The 12,027-nt window shown below is 43.4% G+C and overlaps 1 protein-coding gene across 1 annotated transcript in view; it reads left to right on the forward strand.

Annotated features, from left to right (window-relative positions):
* gpr158b (G protein-coupled receptor 158b) overlaps nucleotides 1-12,027 on the forward strand; it is a 56,831-nt gene that overhangs the window by 3,740 nt on the left and 41,064 nt on the right. Inside the window, exon 2 of the mRNA XM_048259275.1 lies at nucleotides 4,769-4,874. Coding sequence (XP_048115232.1) covers nucleotides 4,769-4,874 — 106 coding nt within the window. The remainder of the gene's footprint in view (nucleotides 1-4,768; nucleotides 4,875-12,027) is intronic.

Here is a 12,027-nt window from a genome sequence, read left to right on the forward strand (position 1 = left end):
GTGAAGCACCAATAATCCTTCCAGCTGTGTTCACTATGCGCTGCAGGGCTTTCCTGTTGTATTCAGTGCAGCTTCCTCCCCCACACAGCGATACAGCTGGAGAGGATGCTCTCAATGGTGCCTCGGTAGAATGTGGTCATGATGGCTGGTGGAGCACTTGCTCGCCTGAGTTTCCACAGGAAGTACAGGCGGCGCTGAGCTCTCTTCGCCAGTGATGCAGTGTTGGTGGTCCAGGAGAGGTCTTCACTGATGTGCACCCCAGGAATTTGGTGCTGCTCGCTCTCTCCACCACAGCTCCGTCGATGGTCAGTGGCAGGTGTTGGGTGTGACCTCTCGGAAGTCAACAACAATCTCTTTGGTCTTGCTGGCGTTCAGCAGGAGGTTGTTGTCCCTGCACCACGTGGTCAGATGGTCGACCTCCAACCTGTATTGAGTCTCGTCGCCCTTAGTGATGAGATCCACCAGAGTTGTGTCGTCAGCAAATTTCACTATGTGATTGTTGCTGTAGGTTGCAGTGCAGTCATGCGTCAGCAGGGTGAAGAGCAGCGGACTGAGCACGCAGCCTTGGGGGCCCCTGTGCTCAGTGTGATGCGGCTTGAGGTATTGTTGCCAACACGCACTACTTGGGGCCTCTGACAGAGGGAAGTCCAGTAGCCAGTTGCAGAGGTAGGTACTGAGTCCCAGTTTGTCAAGTTTGCAGATGAGTTGTTGTGGTATTATGGTGTTGAATGCAGAACTGAAGTCTATAAACAGCAATCTCACATATGAGTCTCTTTTTTCCAGGTGGGTGAGGGCTGGGTGGAGGGCAGAGCAGATTGCATCCTCTGTAGACCGCTTGGCTCGGTATGCAAACTGGAAGGGGTCCAGGGTGGGGGGGAGAATGGCTTTGAAATGTGACATGACAAGCCGCTCAAAGCACTTCATGATGATGGGTGTCAGTGCCACAGGGCGGTAGTCATTGAAGCAGGATGGAGCAGTTTTCTTCGGCACAGGTATGATGGTGGCAGCTTTGAAACATGATGGGACGATGGCTTGCTTCAGGGAAGTGTTAAAGATGTCTGTGAGTGTCGCAGTCCTTCAGCGCACGACCTGGGATGTTGTCTGGACCTGTTGCCTTACGGGTGTTGATAGCAGCAAGTGTCCTCTTCACGCTGTCGGCAGAGAGGCACAGGGGCTGCTCATGTAGAGGGGGATGGGTCTTCTGTGGGCAGGTGCTGTTTTGTGCTTCAAAGCGAGCAAAGAAGCGGTTCAGGTTGTTGAGCAGAGGGATGTTGCTCTCACAGCTCTGTGGCGCGGGCTTGTAGTCCGTGAGGGCCTGAATGCCCTGCCATAGGCTTTGTGCGTTCCTGCTGTCTTTGAAGTGGGTGGTTATCTTGTGAGTGTGATGATGTCTTTTGTGTGGGTCACATCATCGATGTACTTGGTGATGTAAGAGGTTACAGTGTCTGTATACTCCTCTATGTCTGTCCGGTTGTTGTAGAGCTCAAAGTGAGAAAAAAGTTCCTATCTCATTCCATGGCTCCTCATGACTTGATTTAAAATGACACTCTCACATCTCTCAGACAAACGAGACATGGCCACCGGCTGTCATCTAGCATCCAGATAAAAGAACCCAAACCTGAGTGAAACTTGCAGCTGCATATTAGATTTACTCAGTATATGTTGAGGCTGGGAGCTGAGGAAAAATACTACAGCAGATAGAAAGGACTCCGCCGTCTGAAATGTTTCATAAATGCCACCGCTTTCCCATTGTGAATCGGCAGTTGTGTCTGATTTAGTAATCTACAGCAGATGGTCTGGTCCTTAAATGCTCATTGATGCTTATTAATTGAATTTTAGCATAACAAAGACCGCTGGGGATAGTGTTTAGACCATTATGTGGTTATAGGCCATTGCAAATCGTTTGCTGAATATTTTTAATCCGTTGCACAAGCTTCAAGCTCAGGTGTTGAGGAATCATTAACCATATGTGTAAATGGACAAACATTATACATTTGTGAATAATAAACTTGCATTTTAATGTATCACAAATCAGAAGTAATACTCATTTCCTAAAATTAGATGCATTTATAAAGCAGTCATTTATGGCATAATATACAGCATAGGGTATGCCATGGCCATGGCAGCCAGCGTTACAGTCAATGTCTTTTGATAGTATGCATTTGAATAGTGTCTTGTATTGAAGGCAACAGTGTGTAGGCATCTTGTGCTTTTTCGCCTTCAAGAACACATAGTTTGTTGTCCACAGAACAGAGCTACAGTATGTATGTGTAGAAGAATGTTGATTTCTCTCTCTTCACCTCTTTCCATCTGCCTCCTCTGTTCTTTGGCTCCCACTCCTTCTCTCTCAGGGACCTCGGCCAGTTTACCTGCCATTTAAGGTGTTTGCACCAGTTCTCTCCAGAGAGGGAGAAAGTTGACAGGCTTGCAGTCTCCCCAGACTATGCTGTTGGGTGTGCATAATAAGTATGTGTGTGTGTGTGTGTGTGTGTGCCTGGGATAAGTGTGGAGAGCGAATGGTAGGAGCGAAACAGAAGGCGTTGTGTGCTTGAGCCTGTGCTGCTGTCATATTTGGCTCCAAGTCTGTTCTTTTGGACAGCTCTGGCTTGCAACAGAGGGAGATGTCGATTTGGATGAAAATTAAAGAGATATAACCATGTTGCCAGCCTCTGAGGTTCCTTTGAGGGTCTAAACAGAGGCAGTCTCTGACTTTGTTATTGTAGGATCCAGTAAATGGAGGGTCTAAACAGAGGCAGTCACTGGACTTTTTTATTGTAGGATCCAGCAAATGGGTCCTACAATAACAATGACTCCAGCATATTCTCCAGTGCAGCCTCCATTCACCTTCATGACTGCTTTGCACACTGTAGGCATAATCATAATCAGCCGCTCATCTAGAATGCTTCTCGATTAAAGGAGAACACCAACTTTGGGAAATTAGCTTGTTTGCTGTCTACCCCAGAGCTAGATAAGAGGATACATACACACTAGTCAGCCTATAGCTAGCCCATAGCTATAGTTATAGTTAAAAGGGAGTAGGGACTACTGGTGTAACCCACTTCCTGTTAATTATGCTAAGCTATGTTAATGGTGTCAGGCAGAAGAAAGAAGTGCGTGCAATAAATATGTAATGGCCTGTCTAACTCAAATAAGTTAATTTCCCAAAAAGTTGGCATGTTCCTTTTACAGGAGTGAATGAAAAGCAGCCAGGAAGTGCTGAACATGTGTTACTCCCCTTACAAGTCTTCCTTGTCCTGATGCAACCTTGCAAGAACATTTGAACAGGAGCCCCACACAGCTGGCACATGGAAAACATGGCTGGAATACCAGCCAGCACCTTAGATTGTCATGTAGAATCCACCCAAGTGCCTGTCATTCTGCGCTAAGCCTCTTCATCCCTTTTGTTTGGATATGCCTGTTAGTCTGCTGCGCCACCGACCCTCCATGTGTCACATCAAAGAGAAAGGCGCTGCAGTCGGAAAGCTACGGGGTTGGATAGGACTTAATGCCGAGCATATGCTGTGTTCCCCCCCTAGCATACATTATGTGACACATTATCTCACACACTTAATATCACAAAACTTAGATGGAGCTGAGCTTCAAGCTATGGGGACTATATGGAAAGGATTGTCTCATTTTGAAATACAGTGAAACATACTATGAAATCCGGTGAGACACAAGCCATAGCACATTTTAGCAGTGGAGGGAAAAAGCTAAATAGAGTAACAACCCAAAGGATAAGAACACCATGGTGAGAGTGATACTGATGGGTGATGTGAATGCCATATATTTACACAAGCTAGTTGTAGTACAGTGCACATATTTACATCAGTAGAAAGCATTCACACAACACCAAGAGGAAGACCCAAATGTCATTGAGAATTAAAATATTTCAGGAAACTTCTGTTCTGCAACATTCCTTCAGAGCTGTAAGAAATTGAATAAAGCACTTGCTTCCTAACCAGTGGATGAAGAGGTTGTTTAACCTGACCACACACACACACACACACACACACACACAGAGTGAACACTGACTTTCAGGATTTCTGCTGGTAAGACATGCCTTTGAAAAGGCTGGTCTTTGGTCTCACTGCAGTTCAACCTGTCCTAATGAGCTGGTCCGTAAAGCCCACTGGTCTTTCTGACAATCGAATGGCACGCTAATGATGCCCTCATATTGCCCACTGTGTCTGGGGTCAAGTCAGTGGTGGGAAACAGGACACAAGTGACACACTAGTTACAGTAGCCCTCACTTCCCACTTCCCTTTCAGAGCCAGCCTGAGGTCAGATTTTCTTTTTATTTGATCGGGATTGTTGTGAAGAGACTGAGCAACAATTACTTCATAAGGAGACCTAGTGATGGCTTTGGCATATATTCCCGCTAATTGTAGACATGTCATTTAATAGCTGTCATTTTTCTGTAGGCCTAGTGTTCAGATATTTTAGTATGTCCTTTGACTGAATTACTTTTAAAGTTGAGTTTTGTGTTTTTTGACAAGTCTCATTAAACTAATCTCCATTAATGACTTCTGGCCTGATTATGCTTAAGCTTTCTTGCATTTATTGTACGTGTGAAAATTACAAGTTGAGTAGCCCCTTGTACAAGTATTCATTTTGAAAGCAGGGCTTCTGTTCAGGAGCCAATTTGAATCAAAAGCAATCTAAATCCTTTTCCATGCCACCCTCCTTATGCATTCTTTCTTTTACAAACAAGACCAGTCAAGCATCTCTCTCTCTCTCTCTCTCTCTCTCTCTGTTGTTCCTGCAGAGGAGTTGTGCGGGTGGATGTGAACCTGCAGGATGTGGACATTGATCAGTGCTCCAGCAGTGGTTGGTTTGCAGGCACCCATCGCTGTAACCTAACAAGCATGGAGGTGAGCGCACAAATGACTGTTTTGTAAATAATTTAACAAATGCATATTCCTGCTTATGCTCTGCTCCTTCGTTGCCACAAATCTAAACAAATATCAAGTAGTACACACACACAGCTTTGATCATGTATGAATGGTTATTATGTAGGCTATACATGTATATTATGTATACTTTGTAAGAGACATTTAAGAAAAGCATCAAAGCTTTGAGCAAATGGGTTGACATTTTTATCTCTTTGAGTAATGTTGTAATTGAATCGTAGTCCATTCTGGTGTCATAGTTTGAGTTCTTATGTTGTGCTGCATCCATCCATCCATCCATCCCTCTTAAGTGCAGCCTGTGGAGGTGTTGCCTCTCAGACTTCCAGTGCTAGTGTTTTTGGATGTGGAACTTGAGACGTCATCTTATTTAAGCTCCATCTGTCTCAAAGAGTGAGCGAGAGTATCGATTGAGTCAGACAGTGGTCTCAGGCCTCAGGCTGTGTGTGGGTATGCGTGTGTGTGGGTATGCGTGTGTGTGTGTGTGTGTGTGTGTGTGTGTGTGTGTGTGTGTGTGTGTGTGTGTGGGTGCGTGTGTGTGTGTGTGTGTGTGTGTGTGTGTGTGTGTGTGTGTGTGTGTGTGTGTGTGTGTGTGTGTGTGTGGGGTGCGTGTGGGTGTGTGTTTGTGTGTGTGTGTGTGTGTGTGTGTGTGTGTGTGTGTGTGTGTGTATGTGTGTGTGTGTGTGTGTGTATGTGTGTGTGTGTGTGTGGCTAGTGTGTTGAACTCATGATTAGAGAGGGTTCTTGTGAAGAGTAGTGCAGTAGACCTGCCTCCATGGCTTGATCTATAGTGAAAATGTAATGGATGGCACAGATGAATTATTGACCATGCTTTTTGTCTGTGTGCTGTGTCTCTTGGGATTGTGTGTAGGAGAGCCCTCGGACTTAACTTCATATTTCCTGTCTCCTCTAGATGGGGGAGAGTTTTTTTTATGCAAGTTGACTGTCAGTGTGTGTGTGTGTGTTTGTGTGTGTGTGTGTGTGTGGTGGGGGGGGGTTACAGCTTTTGTCTGCCCTGTCAAGGAAAATGTCTATTCTGTTCACATCATTGGCTTGACATGAATATTTTGGCATGGGATTTTTCAGGAGCATAACCCAGAAGCGACAGCTAAATGTTGTCCTCCCCTGACTTGGTTTCAAAAACAATTCAGCCAGATATGGCTGCACATCAGCTCCAGTTAAAGCCATGCATCCTGAATAGAAAGGCTTAAGGCTGTTCAAAACGGACTCCTACCTATATAAAATCAACTGCTACTCAATGTGGATGTTTTTCTATGGGAAAGGAAATTTGAAATGTATATAAGCACACATACATAAATCTACCCACCCACACACACAGACATGCACACACAGAGAGCAAGAGAGAGAGAGAGAGAGAGCAAGAGAGAGAGAGAGAAAGTTCTTTGTCAGGATAATAGTCGTTCATTTCATTCTGTGTTTAAAAATGTAAATTGCCCGGTGTTTTGTTGTGTTTTGACAAGGTTGTGTCTCATTTAGCAGAATCACGCTCGGCAGGGGCGGGCATCACTCTTCTCATTTCCTGATTTAATGAGTGGCTCTTTATCCAGTATTACCCAACATGCAAATGCTTTCGCTTTGTGTAGCCTGGCTAACCACTCATTTCAGTGCTTCTGCATGCATGCAAGCGTGTTTTGGAACAGGAGGATTCAGAGAGCCATGCGCTGGTTTAACAGAATATGTTTAGACTCATGGGTACTTCCCACCAGATCAGTGTACAGCCGCCACATTGGTAAACTATGTTTCATTAAATTTTCATAGGCAAATATGTTCTTATTTCACTTTATTCTTGCTTATTCTCTTAATGTATTGGTTGTCACATTACTAACCCCTATGCAATATGTCTAGTTTAATACCATGTCGCCACAAGAAAAAGTTTCAGATTCTAGTGTGGAGAAGTCCCTCTTTCATACAAATGAGTATCCTCCAATCAACCATTCTTCTTTGGGTCATTCCACTGTGCATGCAGAAAGTTACCCATTTTGTCATCTACATGTAGAATGATTAGTCAACCTCATTCTCTAAGAGACAGTCTCACACTATATTTTGCAATTTTCTATCTCCATCTCTAATGCCTAACATTGGTATCTCTGTCTCTAATGCCTAAAGTCTTTATTAATTAATAGATGTTTGCCTCTTTCCTGGCCTGCATGTCCACAGCCACCCCCCGGTTGGGTCCTAAACAGTAATTAAAACAGCTTAGTGAAGGGCCGGACACCTCCGCTGGTGACTCACCTCCCAGCTATGGCAGCCTGCCACCTTCCCTGACAAGGACAACAAGGGCATTGATTTTTGTTCTTTTTCTTCTTTTTGTTCGCCCCATGAGCTTGCTAGGCCAAGAGGATGAGTGTACCCAGAACATATGCAACCAGTGGAGCACAGAGCCCGCGGGATTAGGACTGAAGGATGACACTGATCCCGCGCCGCAAATGGCAAATATTATTCCAATCTCTATTTTCTCGCCAGGACAGCAAAAAGAAAAAGATGGTCTGACAGGAAAAAGGTGGGGGGATATCAAGTGATAGAGGGGTTTATTAGCCACAGGCGAGATGAGGAACAAAACGAGGCTAGCTCTTTTAAGGCGTTTAAGTGGGGTGGAAATGCCCAAAGCCCCCTCCCCTGCTTCTGCTTCCCCTTCCTGTCCAATGGCTGTGCATGTACATTGCTGTTTTCCACCATGAACTGAGCACAACCTCTCATGCATTTTGAATGCTCCCTGGGACGGATGTTACATAACCCTACATCTTATATAATTAAAGGGTAAGAACATATCTTAAGTATGTGCTTTAGACAGTGTTGCATGTGTTTTTTGACCGTATGTTTCTGGGGTTTTTTACGATAGGGTAATTTTATAAGAGTTGCTTATATATCTGTGCTATTTGGACACTGAAAATGTGAAATTGCCTCTGCACTAAAAATAGGGCTTTCATTCAACAAGGTACAAGATGTTGACCATGAACCCAGTGGTCCTTCTGCCCAGGTGATGAGTGTGCCATTGTAGCTGCACTGGAGTTCAGCTGATACATTACGTACATCCTAACAGACCCATACATCTTGGCTATAACCCATATGGTTTCATATGTACTGTATGGTGCATCGAGGTGGCAACTTGCCCCTGGGTCAAGTGTACTTGTGCACCGTTTGTAAATAGCTGCACAATGATGGAGCAGCAGCCTGGCGATGTGCACTGTATACCCTTCACCTATGAAAAATTAATGACAAAAATACATCGGGAGAGAGGTGCTGCTAGAGGAGGAAATGAGGGGCTGTGCCTGCCCCCCCTCCTGCCTGCCAGCCAGCTCAGCTCAGCTCAGCGCTGTGGCGATGACTGGCTGACTGAAGGCAGAATGTAAATATTTATGTTTCTACCTCACTGCCCCCCCCTGGCTTCTTTTATCGTTCGGCACATGGGATTAAAGGATCAGCGCAGAACTCCTGGATCCCGCGGGCTCTGAGACGGCTATTGACGAACCCTCCCAAATGATGTTGCCACCTCACACCCCCTCCCCCACCCCTACCCGCCGTACCCCAACAAACACACACATATAAACACACACACACAAACACACACTCCATAAGCCTGCAGTGCTTCGGTGCATCATTTTATACCAAGTAGCTTTTTTGACACGCTGTAAAGTTAGACACAACTGTGTCCCTGTCATCTTGCTGCTCTTCCTCCTCCTCTCACACCCTGCTGTGAGATTATCTCATGTCCTTTCCCTCCATTTCTTGAGGTGGCCTGCTGGAAAAGTCTAGTGTTGTGCTAATTTCACTTTGGGCTATCTAATATGGCACCAGCTTTTCTGGACTAAGCCCAAATGGTGAGTTTGGTGTGCATGAGGTGCTGTTTTTTCCCTCTATATTCACATCAGATCCTCCATGGACATAAGCAGGGGTTGCCATGCTTTTTAAGAAGAACCCGGTTTTCACCGGCCATTGGGTGAGGTCACATGGACGAGTGATGTGTCACATTTGTTTTTGTAACTGATAGATAATGATCTGCATGTTGGCTGCCGACTGTCACGGTGGGAAGATTGTAAATCCATTTGGGCGCAGCCCTTGGTTTGTGTTCCGGTAAAGCTGCTGGTTTATTTATGGGGAAGTGGAGTCGAGGCAGTGGGGCAGAAATGGAGCGGAGCAGTGGGATGTCCCTGGAGGTGTGCTGTCACTGCCATACAGCAGCAGACAAGACAAACACACGTAAACTCACACTCAGCCACACACACACACACACACACACACACACACACACACACAAAATCAATCACATACAGAGGACATTCATTTATACTTGTTCATATATTTGAATATACCCTTCTTGTCCACACAGAGACACATTCGTTAAGGCAAATGTGCCTATCTACAAACATTTGCCATCATCACCAAAAAAACACACACACACATCACACATATTACAATGCCAGGAAGACTTTGGTCAAAGTACTAAAGTCTCCTTGTGAGAGAGCATCTTAAACTCTCATTCACCTGCTCTCCTTGTACAGCTCCGTCTTTGGGGAATGCATGCAGAGCTCCAACTCCACCCTCTTTTGAAGTCCTGCAGCACTAACAAGCACATCTTCAAGCATGAGGACATCTCGACTTTCGAAATGAAGGATTTCCCACCACAGCTAGGCGACATAGCACCCACAGCGATAAAACATGCTGAAGGGAAACTCATCCATAGAAGGGCAAGCAGAGACAGTCAGAACATGTGTAACTGAAAGGATGTGAGTTTGAAATGGTTCTAGAACCCATTACAGTAAATGCATGTGACATTTCAAGTATCCTAATGTTGCTGCATGGGGTTCGATGGAGCCGTCTCAAATTGCAGGAAACTCGTACGTGCTGTACTCAATAATAATGTAGACTACACTTGACTAGACTGTTAAGGCTGTAGATTAGACTTGGCTGTGTAATCTAGCACTGAATACACTGCTTATGTCGTGGAATGGAATGACATTACTTAAAAGAAGTGGGAACCTTGAGGGGATATGACACATTCTTTAGCATGAGGGGAAATGCTTGGGCTAGAGTCTGTCTGATCTGTGAAGTACACCCCCTCTCTGAGCCAATAACAATGAATCCATAAATAATGCAGATGTAAAATAGAGCAGTGTGAACCAAGACCTGCCTATGTGTTCTCAAGGACAGGAAGATATTTGGATGGCGGGTGAGACCCATAATCTGAGTAATCAGCATTTTAGCCAGATGTTGCATAATTCTTCAGGATAATTACCCCATGAAAAAAATCACACTACCACTAGCAAAAAAGCAATTTGAGACCAAACATGTATGAGTATGATTAAAATTAGATCAGGATTACATGAAACTCTAAGGTATGAAGTTTGATAACCACATCCCTGAGTAAGCAAGCTCAAGACTGATTTATTGCCTGATAAATATCTAGGGCCCCATTTAACCTCCTGAGACCCTACGTCCTCGTATGAGGACATAACATTTAGGCTTTGCAGGACTTTCTACTTCAATATTCTGAATAAATTTCTGTTGCCCTCATTTCATGCCAGTTATTTGTACCAGTTAGTGGTAATAAAAGCACATTACACTAAATTGGGAAAAAACAAGTTGGCGTCAATATCAACCTACATGTTTTATCAGCGGGCACATGACAACTGTCGTCATGGTAGAGTGCCATTGTAATTTATGGGGTTAAAACTTGTTTATTCATGCTTATTAACAGTTCTAGTATGATATGGCATAGATTTTTCACATTTATTTTTTATTGTAACACATCAGGAAGCTTTTATCTTTTATGTCCTCATTTGAGGACATCGGGACTTAAAATGTGTGCTTCCAGATTGCTTCCACATAATAGACCTATGGTGCTAGTTCTAAAAGTTTAGCAGTTTTCAATACACACATGCACACACTCACACATTTTGCATTGTTTTTTGCATTTTGCACTGTTGTTTTCACACAGTTTTGTCAACTAAATTTAAAATTTATTATTTTTTAAATGATATGTTCCAATGAATATGCGCTCATTTTACTAAATCATGCGCTCGTTTTACTGAGTTGTGCACTCATTCTAGTGCATAGTGTGCTCATTTTACTAAATCATGCGCTCGTTTTACTGAGTTGTGCACTCATTCTAGTGCATAGTGTGCTCATTTTACTAAATCATGCGCTCGTTTTACTGAGTTGTGCACTCATTCTAGTGCATAGTGTGCTCATTTTACTGAGTTGTGCACTCATTCTAGTGCATAGTGTGCTCATTTTACTAAATCATGCGCTCATTTTACTGAGTTGTGCACTCTTTTTTTTTTAGTAAATAGTTTTATTAAACTGTGAGCCCATTTGACAAAAATAGCTAATTTTGCTAAATCATGCTCTCATTGTACTAGATTGTGCACTGAATTTAGCAAATGATGTGCTCAGTTTTGTAAATAGTGTGTTCATTTTACTAAATTGTGGGTTCGATTAGCTAAATTGTACTTCCATTTAGCTAAATTACACACATTTTAGTAAAATGAGTGCACATTATCTTGATATACACACAAAATATCTTGCAATGACACCTCCAGGGTGCCATACTATCACACACACACACATAAACACACAGTTTGCATTATTTTGCACATCCTTGAATTTAGTGTTTAATTTCATTGTTTATGTTTTTGTTACTTTTTAAAAAAACAAAAAAAAAATCTATTGAAATAAATAGGTGCACTCTCTCACATGTACCTGTGTATACACGCACGCACGCATGCGCGCGCGCACACACACACACACACACACACACACACACTTTGTACTTTTGTTTTACTCTGAACTCTGTTCTATTCTGATGAAATAAACAGAGTTACACTTTGTTACACAATGGCGATTTAGTTGTGTTTTCTGGTAAAATAGACCCAATACATCACTTTTCTCAAAAACTACCTGATGTACAGAGGTGAAATTTATTTTGTATACTCATGAAGCCCTAATAAACCAAAATAACTGAGAGAAATAAAAAATGCATTCAAATTTATACCCCGGGTCTCAGGAGGTTAAGCGATTAAGTTTCTTAATTTCTTAATTAATCATGGTTGTGTGTTACATCTGCCATTCCCTTAGGAGCAAGGAGCGCAAAATCAAA

The sequence above is a fragment of the Alosa alosa genome, chromosome 1 (genome assembly GCF_017589495.1).
Source record: "Alosa alosa isolate M-15738 ecotype Scorff River chromosome 1, AALO_Geno_1.1, whole genome shotgun sequence".
Lineage (NCBI taxonomy): Eukaryota > Metazoa > Chordata > Actinopteri > Clupeiformes > Clupeidae > Alosa > Alosa alosa.